The 13,536-nt window shown below is 51.3% G+C and overlaps 1 protein-coding gene across 4 annotated transcripts in view; it reads right to left on the reverse strand.

Annotated features, from left to right (window-relative positions):
- Positions 1–398: 398 nt before the first annotated feature.
- LOC111141917 (protein phosphatase 1 regulatory subunit 16B) overlaps positions 399–13,536 on the reverse strand; it is a 65,599-nt gene continuing 52,461 nt past the window's right edge. Inside the window, exons 6-10 of one of the 4 annotated variants that reach the window (XM_022494758.1) lie at positions 13,217–13,342; positions 12,633–12,708; positions 11,466–11,595; positions 11,206–11,374; positions 399–5,179 (exon numbers count right to left, since the gene is read on the reverse strand). In XM_022494758.1, coding sequence (XP_022350466.1) covers positions 4,670–5,179; positions 11,206–11,374; positions 11,466–11,595; positions 12,633–12,708; positions 13,217–13,342 — 1,011 coding nt within the window. In that variant the 3' untranslated portion in view covers positions 399–4,669. Of the gene's footprint in view, positions 5,180–11,205; positions 11,392–11,465; positions 11,596–12,632; positions 12,709–13,216; positions 13,343–13,536 lie in introns of all 4 variants that reach the window. The other 3 variants (XM_022494761.1, XM_022494760.1, XM_022494759.1) reach the window with 3 other exon arrangements.

Consider the following 13,536-nt stretch of genomic DNA (forward strand, 5'->3'; position numbering starts at 1 on the left):
TTTTTCAAGCCTGAGTGTGGTTGCCTTGCATCCATGTGTTCCTGCTCTGGCATTCAATATCCAGTATATATATTGGATGTTGAGTATGTGTGTGTGCCTGTGTGTGCATTATGGGGCTCCGTGTTATTTCAATGGGAACATTTGATAAAGCGAAGGTCATTCCCAATCACCCTTCTTTTCTGGAATTCCTTGGTTTTCACCATCCCCCAGTCTAGAAAGACACCTCCATGTCTGAGCCCGCAGAGCTCCCTCTGTTTTAGGGCCCTCCCGGGAGAGCCCTCTGTGATGGGGACAGGGACCAGGAGCCCTCCCCAACCCTCTGTCCAGGGATCACCTCTTTGCGAATTCAAATCAGCATGATTCAAGCGAGCTCACAGCAATGACCACAGCCAACGCTAGCAGGTGTTATTAAAAGGGATTTAATAATCTTAATTAAAAACTCTCAACAGTGAATTCTGTCACAGGCCTTGGCAGCTGGAAGCAACTCCAGGGGATGCCCCTTCGGGGTGTGGTTGAGCCACGGTCTCGGATCGAGGCCCACCACTGCCACGTGGCAAGGAGCTCCCTGGAAGTTACTTCAATACAATATCAAAGATCTGCAAGGAATTTTTTTTTAAAAAAGTTTTAAATATATTAGACTCTCTTGATTGCCATTTTTACACAAAGCTGCTGATACAGTATACAGAGTTTTAACTTTTTTTCACATAAAATACATTTTTCTTAAATGTTCTCTGTACATCAGTGGCTTCTGGTCTGGTGAATTATTGCGGAGGGCTGGGGGTCTGCAGACTTTTCCTCAGTGCGTGGGGCCAGGCCCCGCAGTGCAGCTCTTGCAATGCCCGGGGGAACAGGCCCTCTGGTGAACTGGCCAACAAGAGTCTCCTGCCAAGGACAGGACTACAGCTTCTGGCAAAGGAGGTCACTTAGGCAGTCAACCACTGACCACAGGACCCTCTGCTCTTATGTGCACCGGGGCGGGGGAGGCTGTCCCCAGGCCACAATAGAAAGAGTTAAATATAGTCCTGGGTAGCTCGTTAAAAACTGCCCTTCTGGAAAGTGCCCCAGTATTCTGCTCCGGGAAAGCAAGTGGGAAAGAGAGCTCAAGATCGAAAGGGATCTGACACCAGTCACCAAAATGGTCTCATGTTATCACAAAGCCAGCAAACCATGGTGGGGCTGGACAGGGGACATCCCCTGGGAGCTTTCCTACACTCGCTGAAATTGACCAAACAGTGCAGAGCAGTTTCATCGCTGCTGCATATTTGATGGAGAATAATATCCTGAACTCCTCAGTAGAGCTGGATCTAGGGTTTATTCAACTTCCCTGCGTTCTTGCCAGGAACTCACTACCTGATGATGGCCACCAGTTTTCAGTGGTTTGGGGGCACAGGGTGGGAACAAAGGATAGAGCTCCACCGTGAGCCATGTGGCACATGCTTTGGAAGTAGCCTCCTTTCATCCGCCTGGTCTCAGAGGGAGTTGAGCCTCCAGCAGACCTTGCTAGCTTTCTTCAAGCTCCTTGAGCCACACCCACCGGGAGGAGAGGCAGACCCGAGGAAAGGCTTCAGTGTTAAGGAAGTTCCTCGCTTCCCATCATCCATCAGTGGGGCAGGGGGACTCCGTAACAAATGAGCAAAAATGAGCAAGAGACCAGAGTTTCAGAACCTGAGATGCACTCGACAGCAAATCCCAGACTCTCGGTTCTTCTACATACTGACCTCAAACTGCTGTTACACAGTGCCCCAAAGATGCTGGCCCAAAGGCAGCTATCCCTGAAAGTTCCAGACAGACTTGGAAGGTGTCTCCCTAGAACTCAAGATCCAGCATCTGCATTTAGTAGCAAATGTTATCCAGGGATGGCCACAGCAGCCATTTCCCCGCTGATGGGTTTTGTACTCTAGGGATTCTAGGAGCTAGAAGCTGGGTTGAAGCTGGACCAGGATATGGTCACTCCGTCTCAAGTAAATTGAATGGGGCTGCTGACAGTCGTGTTCCTCCAGGGATGCAAACTGTAAAACGGGGTCTCCTCGTCCTGTCTTGTTCCTCCTTTACCCCCAGAACCTCACATAGTGCTTGGTATATCTCAGCTACTCCATAAACTACGTCAGCAAATAAATGAGTCACCCCGACCCCACCTCGTCCCTCAACACCAAGGAGACCCTTAGGGAAAGTTCCCCAGGTTCCTGAAGTCCTAATAGGGAATGGCTTACCCCTACTGAAAATGAGAGCTGAAATGCCTGGGAGTCTGTAGTCGGCTCCTGTCGGGGAATCAGCTAGGATTCCCGGCCTTCCAGGTGGGGGGTGAATGGCCCAGGAGGCAACCAGTGAGGGGAAAGGAGGGAATGGCCAGAAGGGCTCAGCATGGGTAATAAGCGCCTTCAGTCTCCGGCTCCCAAACAAACAGATCGGGAAACCTGCCCGGCCCCCTCCTGGGAGTGTATGGCTTCTTCTGCTTGCAGCTTATGTTTGCTCCAGAGGAATTCAGGGTCAGTCAAATCTGAACACTGTTCTAAAGCCAAAGGTGTGTGTGTTCTGGATCATCCCCTGCCCGGCTCCAGCCGCAGGCTGACACAATGGAGAGCCAGCCCCAGATGCCAGGGCCGCAGGAGGCATTGTGCCTGCCTGTATGCAGCCTCCTGAGCTGCCCCTCCACCCTAGACTGGGTCTGTCCTGGAGCTGGGGTGGGGTTGGCCTGGCATTGTGACCCTCCCTGCACCCAGGAGCCACCAAGCGCACAGTGACGCCACTGAGCCCTTTGCTCTCTGGTCCAGCTCCCCTGCTCCTGGTAAAGCATCCGCCAGGCCCCTGGGATCCAGCTTCCTTTCTGGGCTATGGGGCCATGGAGGCCACAGCGGGGACGGGGACTGATAAACAGCAGACCCCATCACTAGAATTGTGGCACCAGTGTGTGGGGGGGGCTCCTCCAGCCTCAGCCCCCTCCCTCTGGCCCAGGGGCCCCTCAGGGAGAATTTCTCATAGGCTCAGAAAGAAGAAGATTAGAAGGAACCCAGAGTGGTCCCCTGAATCCCGGAATCAGGACTAGGGGACCCCTTCAGAGCTCTAAGGAGGTAGTTTCAGGACAAATAAAAGGCGCAGGGCAGGGGACAAACCTGCTGCTTATTAAGCACACCAGTAGGTTCTGGCTGAGCCTGTGGACAGCAGTTTAAAGGGGGCTCTTGAGAAGATTCAGGAGAGAGGCGGTGGGCAGCCTGCCCTCCCCAGTGTTAGGGAGATCGTGGCTGTGAAGATGTTGGGCCGTGGGAAGGTCCAACTCCAGCCCCACCAACGCTCTCCTGAATGCAGGGCAGGGTGTTGGCCGTGGGCACCTTGGATTTGCAGCCATGGGGTGTCACCACTCCCATGACAGCACGCTGGGAGCCCCTGGGCCCGGCAGGATCTCACAAGGGCCACCTGGCAGACTTGTCTTACCAAGCATTCCAGAAAAGGCAAAGCTGGGCCAGGGGTCCTGAGCATTGACTCTGGGAGGAGTTGGAGGCTTCCAGCAGTCCCCCACTGCTCACTCTGATGGCTCAGGCGGAGGAAGCCTAGCTGACTGAGGCTGGACTGAAGCCACCTGAATATTCACAAAGACGGCCCAAGGCACTGGGCTCGGTCACAGCCACTAGAGATGCTCACAGAAATTAACACCAACTCACTCCTCGCCCTCGAAAGCCCTTCCAACACAAGCTACATGTTTCCGACACCAGTCAGGAAAGCCTAGTGATCATGATGCTACCCAGGAAAGAAAGCAAGAAAGCAAGTTCAGTTATCTCCCACCTGGAGTCCTGTAGCCTAAGAGAATTCTTTTATCAAGTGCACTTTTGGACACACTAAATTTGTTCCCCCTTCCCTCTCATTTTTGATACTTCCATCCAGAAGTAAAATGTGACTTGGATTATTCCAGGAAAGGAAGAGCCTGGCTCTCCACCTCATCCTCCGGGTGGTCACACTGCTGGCTCTCGGCATGGGCAAGGCTCTGGGGAGCAGGCCACTGCCCATCTCATGGACCCACGTCGGCTCATAGCTCCCTCTGATCAAAGAGTGGACATCCTGCTCCTTCCAGATGTGGATGGTGGCCCAAGCCCCAGTATGACTCTGGGTAGGACTGTGGGTCTCAGCTTAGCAGGCCCCGTTCCCAGCTAAAGCCATGTTGGCAGTGGTGACATAACAGAGTCTTAGCCTCAATCCTTTTGGGAAGAGCCCACAAATTGTCAGTCCCACCTGCTTCCCATGAGCCCAGCTGTGTCACTCCTACACATGGTTGAGTGTGTGTGTGTGTGTGTGTGTGCGTGCGCGTGCACATGTACGCGCACAAGCACATGCACACCAATATTTGATACGCGGGTACTGGTCCAGAGAAGCCTTTACCAACAACAGAACCAGAATCCCAGCCCCCCCTCCCAAATATGACAGCAGGGAGAGTTAGGAAGCCACAATGCGCCTTGTTTCTGATGACAGACAATGCAGCAGGAAGCGGAACCGTGGGACGTGGCGATGCTATGGCCGCTGGGTGAGAGGTGGGGTCAGCGTTCCCCCGGAAAGCAGAGCCCACCTCCCCGCAAGCTGCCCTCTGATGTCTCCCCAGCCAAGGCTGCTGGGGGGGTGTGGGGGGGATCCTGGATCCCAGAGACCCTTCCCCGAAGCATCTCTCTCCTCCATCACACAGAGACTAGGAGATGCGGCAGCAGCCGTGGACCTTTTCCTCCATCTCCTCCATGGGGGCCTTGAACTTCAAGAGCGGGGGATCTCCGCTGGTGACGGTGTAATAGACCGAGGCGCCATTGCTGCTGTACGGGGAAGTTCTGCCTCCGATCAAGGGGGCCTTGCCTTCGCTGCTGCTCTCGCCCGTCCTGGCCATGCTGCTGCCCAGGTGGGTGCTCAGGAAAGGGTGGCTGAGCAGCTTGGCGGCAGCCCGCTGTCGTTTCAGCTCCAGAAGCGTCTGGGGGCTCTGTTCCTTGTAGCCACTCCAGGGAGGGGTGGCGTCGGCCACACCGGGGCTGCCATAGGCCATGTTGTAGTCAGGCACCTCGTGCACTTTCCAGACGTCCCCGTTGGACAGCGCATACTGGTAGGTGCTGACCGGAGCCCGGAGGCCGTTCTCAACAGGCCCATCCATTTCACTTCGCGGGATCTTGGTAGAGAACTCAGAGAGCAGCACGGGTTTCTCCAGCCGGGGGTTCTGAGGGGGAGAAGGCCATGAGCAGCCGGTTAGAGGATCTGAACTCACTCCCCACTTGCACCTCTGTGGAGGGCATTCTGGTCTGCACCTGTCCTCCCACCATTTGCCCTACTGGGCTAACAGGACCTGCATTCCGCTTTGGGGGGACTCACCAATCTGTCTTTTGGGAGAGCTGACTGATCCCCATCCCTGCCGCAGAGGCTGGACCACGACCCCAGGTCTGGCCCATCAACATACTCCCTGCAGGAGTTTGTTTTTGACTGAAAAGGAGTCCATGAAACTGAGCCCTTGGATGTGTGCCAGAACACTTGAGAAAGAGAAGTTCTGTGTGTGCAGAACTCGAGGGTAGTGAGAATGTTGGAAGCTGGGGGCCTGGGGAGATTGCACGTCAAATGGCCTGCTTGACGTTGACCTTACATTGGAAGGAGACCAAAGGGGTGCACTGAGAGCCTCAGGACCCAACTGGTCCCAGACTTTGCAGTTACACGAGCTGAAAAATTCCTGTTTCATGTCACCCGATTTTAGCTGAGTTTTTTTTTTTTTTAAGATTTTATTTATTTATTTGACAGAGAAAGATCACAAGTAGGCAGAGAGAGAGAGAGAGAGAGAGAGAGAGAAGCAGACTCCCCGCTGAGCAAAGAGCCTGATGCGGGGCTCGATCCCAGGACCTGAGATCATGACCTGAGCCGAAGGCAGTGGCTTAACCCACTGAGTCACCCAGGTGCCCCTTAGCTGAGTCTTTGGTCACTTATAATCCTTCCTCTGTATTCCCAGCAAATACCCACTCTGAAAGGCAGAGATTCTAACCCGGAAATCCCTGGATAACAAGAGCTTTAAAAGGAGCTGCGGCCTAGAAACTATAAACATGTGGCTACGTTTGGTGAACACAAAAATGTAAAGCATAGTTAAACTCATCATAAATGAAGTCAAAAGACACATTAAAAAAACTGCAACGTATATGACAGAAAAGCGATTAGTTTCCCAAATAAAGCAGAACTCTTAAAAATCCATTTTAAAAAGCCCAACTAGCGGCGCTTGGGTGGCTCAGTGGGTTAAAGCCTCTGCCTTCGGCTCAAGTCATGATCTCAGGGTCCTGGGATGGAGCCCCACATCAGGCTCTCTGCTCAGCAGGGAGCCTGCTTCCTCCTCTCTCTCTGCCTGCCTCTCTGTCTACTTGTGATCTTTGTCAAATAAATAAATAAAATCTTTTAAAAAATTAAAAAATAAAATAAAATAAATAAAAAGCCCAACTATCCAACAGGAAAAAAAACAACAAATGAGACTAATGTGCAGCTCATGGCAATGATAATAATAATAATTAATAATAATATTATTATATATAATTATATTATTATTAAACATATGCTATTATATTTATAGCATATAAACACAAGAGAAAATATTCAATCTCGCTCATAGTTAATGACATGAAAATTAAAGCAACAAAATATCTTTTTACCTGTCACACTGACAAATGTTTTAAAAATGTGTTATGACTCGGCATCGGCAAGAGTGCAGGAAAACGGGCAGGTACATAAAGTGCCATAGTCTCTTCGGAGGACAACATCACATCATCTCCCCATCCCCCAAAAGTTTGTTTTTATGGAAGAATGCATACTTTGCACCAGCAAGCCCATTTCGAGGACTTCATTTCACAGATACATGTCCCCTTAGGGGAGAAAAGCCTGAACGTCACCATTAGGCAGGTGAGAAACTACGGCAAGTACTTGTTCTGGAATGTTCTATATCTGGTGAAAAGAACAAAGACAACCTTCCTGTGCTGACTCGCAATTCCAGGAGTCTCCACTTCCTGGAAAGATCTCCCAGAAATACACAATTAGGTTAAGACACAGTAAGGCGAGGGCACTTTCCACAGCAAGCTTCCCTGTAGGTATGTCTGTTCTTCTCATATTTAATGGCATTTCTGAGCTATGCAGGCAGACTGATGCCGCATTCGTGGCATTTTTTTTTTTTTCAACTTGAATTTCTGTGTCTATTTTCTTTACTTCCAGATTGGTCTTGGAAAGACCGCTTTTCATTGTCTAGATCAACGCTTCTCTAACTCTTTGTGCGTATGAGTCACCTGGGGCTCTTGTGAAAGGGTCTATGCTGAATCATGGGTTCTGGGTTGGAACTGGAATTCCAGCGTTTCTAACAAACTCCCCATGGTGCTTTGACGAGCACAGATTTAAGACACTAGTTCTCAGCTTCAGAGGCTGGGGAATTAAATCACACTACATCACCTGGGAGTTAAAAACACTTGCACAGCGCCAATCTGAAGAGGCTACGTTGTGTGATTCCCACTCTATGACATTCTGGAAAAGGCAAGACCATGCAGACAGTAAAACGGTCAGTGGTTGCCCAGGGTTTGGGGAGGGATGGATGGGTAAAGCACCAGGGATTTTTAGGGCAGTGAAAATATTCTGTATGAAACTTTAATGATGGCTATATGACATCACATATTTGTCAACATCTGTAGAATGTCGAACACCGAGGGTAAACCCTAACATAAACTATAGGCGTCAGTTAACAATCATGTATCTATATTGGTTCATCATGGTAATACACCTACCACACTAAGGCAAGATGTTCATACCAGAGGAAACCAGCAGACGTGATAAAGGGGGTGTGTGGAGACTTTAGGTACTTCCTACATATGTTTTCCAGAAACCGCAACTGCTCCAAAAAATCAAGTCTGTTGATTTTTTTTTAAAAAGTACATAAATACAAAGCTTAGGCCCCAGGCCCAAAGATTCAGATTTAATTAGTCTGGGTTGCAACCTAGACACCAGGATTTTAAACGAACAAAAACAAAAACACTTCCCCAAGGAATTTTCTGGTACAGTTAAGTTTGTGAGCCACTGGCTGAAGAGACAGGGCTGCTGCCTGCCTCCCGAGCCTCGTGTCAGGGCGCCAGCTCTGCCGAAGTATGTGCAGGGGCCAGCCCTGGTAGCTAACTGGGTGGAGTCTTGGCAGAAACCCAACTTGCAGGTCAGACCAAGCAAACATTCCCTTAGATGAGGGGTTTTCAAGGTCTGGTGTGTCGCTGAATCCCCTGGAGAGCTGGTTAGGGCACAGAGCACCGGTTAAACCCAGAGCCCAGGGTGTATGTTCAGTACATGTAGGGCAGGCCAGAGAGTCTGCTTTTCTCACACGCTCCCAGGTGACACTGCTACTGCTGGTCCAGGGACCCACATGGAGAATGTCTACCTTAGAGGCTCTCACAGCCTTGCCAGTACCTAAAGCCTTGAAAGGGATAGGTCAGAGAAAGGAAGGAGCTCGGGGCTTCATAGCTGTGCCCTGCGATCTTGGTTTCCCCCAGGATCTGGGGCCCTGGACCCTGACAGGTGTCCTTGGGACTGGACATCTGGGTGATTGGCCCAAAGCCCAGAGCTCCTTCCTTTTTCTCTGCAAAGCAGGCCCTTTGTTTGCCTTCACCTAACCCCCAAACCAAGCACAGCGCTGATGAGAAAGCTGCAGAAGTTAAGGACAAACTCAGGCCACATCCTCCCACCCCCTTCCCTGCAGGGCTGATGCTTTGTGCCGCCTCACACCGGCGAGGACTTCTGGCAGAGTCCTGGGCTGTGAGATCTGAACAAACACGGGGACAGGTGGGGGCGGGGGGAAGCAGCTGCTTCCCTGAGCATTTCTTTTTTTTCCCCCCCTGAGGATTTCTTTAAGAATCTCCAGTGTCTCCCACAGATCAATAAGGAAAAGGGGCAAAAGAACAGACACTGCATGAAAGAAGATACGCGGTCGGCCCATAAGCGCATGAACGGGCGTTCTCCATCGTCCACCATCAGGGAGATGCAAATTTAAAATGCAAGCTGCAGGGGCGCCTGGGTGGCTCAGTGGGTTAAAGCCTCTGCCTTTGGCTCAGGTCATGATCTCGGGGTCCTGGGATCAAGCCCCACGTCGGGCTCTCTGCTTGGCAGGGAGCCTGCTTCTCCCTCTCTCTCTGCCTGCCTCTCTGCCTGCTTGTGATCTCTGTCTGTCAAATAAATAAATAAATGAAATGCGAGCTGCAGCAGCAAGCCGACCAGGACGGCTCAGATGGAGAGCGATGTTACATCGGGGACCGGCGCGAAGAGCTCAGCGCGGCTGCCCAGAGAGCAGATGGGAACAGTCACTCTGGAAACTTGCGTGGCAGTATCTCTAGTAGCCTCTCCATGAGCTGTTCTGCATTCATGGCTACACAGTCCTACAGAAAATAGGGCCTATGACCACCAAAAACCTCGTCTAAGAATGTTTTGAGCAGCTTCATTCAAAGTAGCCCCAAACTTGAAACAGCCCAAATGTCCTCCAGCAGAAGAATGGACACATACGCTGTCACATATTTAAACAACAGAACTCTCCAGAGTGAGGGAAAAGACTGAGCTATGGCTCTGTGCCTGCACAGGGATGAGTCTCAGGGTCCCCAAGGAAGTCAGACGCACAAGACTACAGACTGCCGGGGCCATTCACACGCAGATGTGGGCACAAACCTCCTCTTCAGTGCTCAAAGGTAAACACAGCTGCCTTTAGGGCAGGAGGACCGCTGACATGGAACCCAGGAACTTTTTGGGTGATGGAAAGGCTCCATGCATTCATCTCAGGGGACACGTTTATAAAAGTTCAACTGAAAAATCCATTTCAAATTCATGTACTGAACATAACTTCCCTGCACTCACAAAGGAAAGTTAAATAAATGTGATCTAATTTCAGTCTGCATCTCTCTTCTTCCCGACCCTAGAAGTAGGCACAACAGAGCCTCTGAGGCGCCCTCTCTGTCCCCAGCCAGGGCTGTGACTGGATTCCCTTGGGTGGGCACCTTTCCCGGCTTCAGATCAGCCTTCATGTGACCTCTCTGTTCCAGCTGGGGGGCAGGTCCCACAGAGATGCGCAGGTACTCTGGGCTAATCATTTTTCATTCCACCAAAGCAATACTTTCCAGAAATGTTTTCAGCTGCTTATCATTGGTGGATATACCAAAAAGGCAGACCACTGCTATGGACAGTCAGCCTCTCTCTTTCTGTCCCCAGCAATTCTGCTCTGGCCCCAAACTTGCTGGCCCCACTCAGCAAGCCAGCAGCCGTGCATGAAACCCAAGCCTGTTGGTATGAGTAACACAGGGTCCTCCCAAAATTCCTGGTCACGTATCTGAATGTGACTTTAGTTGGAGGCAGAGTCTTTGCAGATGTAATAAGTTAAAATGGGGTCATCCTGGATTGTGGGCACTAATCCAATGACTGCTGTCTAAGAAGAGAAAACAAAGACACAGACACACACAAGGGAGAAGCCATGTGACCACAGAAGCAGAGACTGGAGTCTGGCCAACAAAGCCAGGGAGTGCCTGAGCCACACGAAGCTAGGAGAGAGGCACGCAACAGATTCCCTTTTGGAGCCCACAGAAGAAACCAATGCTGTTGACACTTAGACTTTCGACTTCTGGCCTCCAGAACTGTGACAGAACACACTTCTAGGGATCTGAACTACTGAGTTTGTGGAAATGGGATCCAGCGATACTAGGAAACAGACACGGCATCCCCTTAAGAAAGCAGTTCAACGCCCAGACCAGCAACTACTCTCGGAGCAGGCTTCTTAGGGCTCCAAGCAGTACCCTGCTCAGTATTTCCAAACATTTTTCCCAACCAGATGTGCTCTGTAAACACAGTTCTCCACATCTTGTTATGTTCTTCCCCAGAATGTTCTAGTGCTGTTAGCACCCAGGGGCACTGCTGTACTGAGCCTCTCCTTTGGGGAGCCCAGAACCAGATGTGCTAGAGCACAGCAGGCACACAGCAGGGACTTCTTCTCTGTTAGGAGACCCTCCTGACTGCCAAGGCTCCCAGTTCTGACTCTCACACACCAGGACTGCCTCAAGAAGCACAGGGGCCACCAGCACCAAAGGGGTCCAGCTGGTGTAAGGGTGCTGTCCAGGAGCCCTCCCTCTGAAGGCTCTGAAATGAAGAGGCCAAGACCAGGCCGGGGCCCTGTCCTCCTTCCCAGTATCAGCTGACACCGAGGCAGGGCGCAAGGCCACTCACTGGGTCCTTGTTCTCTTGGTCTGTCCTGGTCTCCCTGATGTCCCCGTTGTAGGTGGCAGTCCGTTGGTCCTCTGCCACACTCCGCTGCTGCCACAGTATGGCCTCTCCCTCATACTCCTTCCTGTACAGGTTGGTCCTGTCCGACAGGCTGGCTCGACGCACCACCTTCCTGAGGGGAGAGAAGAGCTGCTGGAGGGCTGGGCCCAAGCACCACAGGCAGAAGTGCCCCCAGGGACCACGGCCAGCCTGCCCCGACTCACCCACGGCTCCCTGCACTGGACGTTCTCCGGCTCAAGGATGACTTGTGTCTCAGCTGTGACTTCATGATGACGTCATGCTTGTGTTTTAGCTCCAACAGCAGGACTTTGAACTCCTCCTCCTCACACAGGTCTGAAGCAGGGGAGGAAGCTGTTGTGGGGAGCAGTGCCAGGACCGGTGGCCCCCAGGAGCCCTCCAGACCACGGGAGCTGCCACCCAATGCACTGAAAACTCTCAGCATCTTTGGGGGGCATCCAGAGAGGGGAGTAAACAATGCTGGTCTCACTTCCTGGGCTATACCCCAATCCTTAGAGGATAAGAACGGGAAACCCAGGACCCATATAGTCATAGCTCTTAAGGTTCTCTGCTATGACCAAAAGATCCATCCACCTTCAGTAGTTTCCAACAGGAGTCATCAACTCTCCAGTGATATAGGAAGTATCGAGAGAAACAAGCAGGTACTCTACGTAGCCCAAGCCAAAACTTATATATATCTCAGATCATATATACCTACACGTTCAATCCAACGAATCCCTTCATTTCTCTACCCACCTAGCCACTGACCCAGCCATCCATCCGTAGATTCATCCCTATCCACCCATCCACTGATTGATCCATTCATCCATCCACCCACCCATCCATCCATCCATCCACCCATCATCCATCCATCCTCCATCCATCCATCCTCCATCCATCCACCCATCATCCATCCATCCATCCATCATCCATCATCCATCCACCCATCATCCATCCATCCTCTCCATCCATCCATTCACTCATCATCCATCCATCCTCCATCCATCCACCCGTCATCCATCCATCCACCCATCATCCATCCATCCTCCAGCCATCCATCCACTCATCCATCCATCCACCCATCCATCTATCCATCCACCCATCATCCACCCATCCTCCATCCATCCATCTACTCATCCATCCATCCACCATCCAGCCATCCTCCATCCACCCACTCATGAATACATTTATCTATCCATCCATCCAGCTATCCATCTGTACAATCTACCTTCATTAACTTATTCATTCATTTTGCTACCCATCCACACACCAGCCCACCATCAAGCCAACTCTATATTTTACCCAATTATCCCACTATCTATAAAAACACCGATGAGTAGCTAAGGGTGTTCTGGATTTTATGCTGGACTTACCTATTGGCATTTCATCCATGGATGTCCTAGCACTGAGACTAGCCCCATGGGACACCAACAGCTCTGCCATCTGCATCTGAAACACAGGAAGAAGCCCACGTTCCCCCCGGGCTCAAAAAGCCTGGGAGGTAAATAGAGTGCCCCCACATTTCTCAGGATCTGACATAAAGAGTGATGGGGCAAAGCCCATTTGCAGGGAAGGCCCTGCACCCTGGAGGCAGGAATCCTGGCAACACAATGGGCTTGACACCTCCTCCAGCTTTCCTGGGCCATGCCAAGGGATAGGAGAAGGAGTCTGCTGTAAATCTAGAACTGCCAGGCATCTAAGGAGGGACTGCAAAAGCTGCAATCAGAGTTTTCTATCTGGGAAACAGAGGGAGAAAGGACCAAATCAGAAGCATAGAATTACCTAATTTGGTAAATTTGTTATCGTCTTCTTAGAACACAACTTATCAAATGTTTTTGGAAACTCTCTAGGTCTTTTCCTATCCCACAAACTAGCTATAGTCAACACCTTCAGTGGGTCTTGTGAACCAACTGCCAGCCCAAAGGACAGCGGGCGGGTCCCGCATGCCGAGCGTTACCTGTCCCCAGAAGGCAGCCGCATGCAGGGGCTCCCAGCCATCCCAGTCCTTCACATCCACACGCACTCCGTGGTCCAAGAGGAGCTCGGCTGCCCGCAGGTATCCGTTGGCTCCAGCGATGTGCAGCTAAAGGGGAGGGGAAAGTGGGTCTTCCCTATGGGTGCCAGTCCCACTTTTAGAGACAGGATAGCCTTCTTCCCAACCCAAATCCCAGCTCATTTCCAGGGACGGTAGAATGGAATAGAAGGAAGCAGAAATCCAGCCACACTGCGAAGTCTTATTAAGGCCACTCTTTATCCTGTGGTTGGTGTGAGGGCCCC

The sequence above is a fragment of the Enhydra lutris genome, unplaced genomic scaffold (assembly GCF_002288905.1).
Source record: "Enhydra lutris kenyoni isolate GAN:26980312 unplaced genomic scaffold, ASM228890v2 scaffoldscaffold6, whole genome shotgun sequence".
NCBI classification, from domain to species: Eukaryota; Metazoa; Chordata; class Mammalia; order Carnivora; family Mustelidae; genus Enhydra; species Enhydra lutris.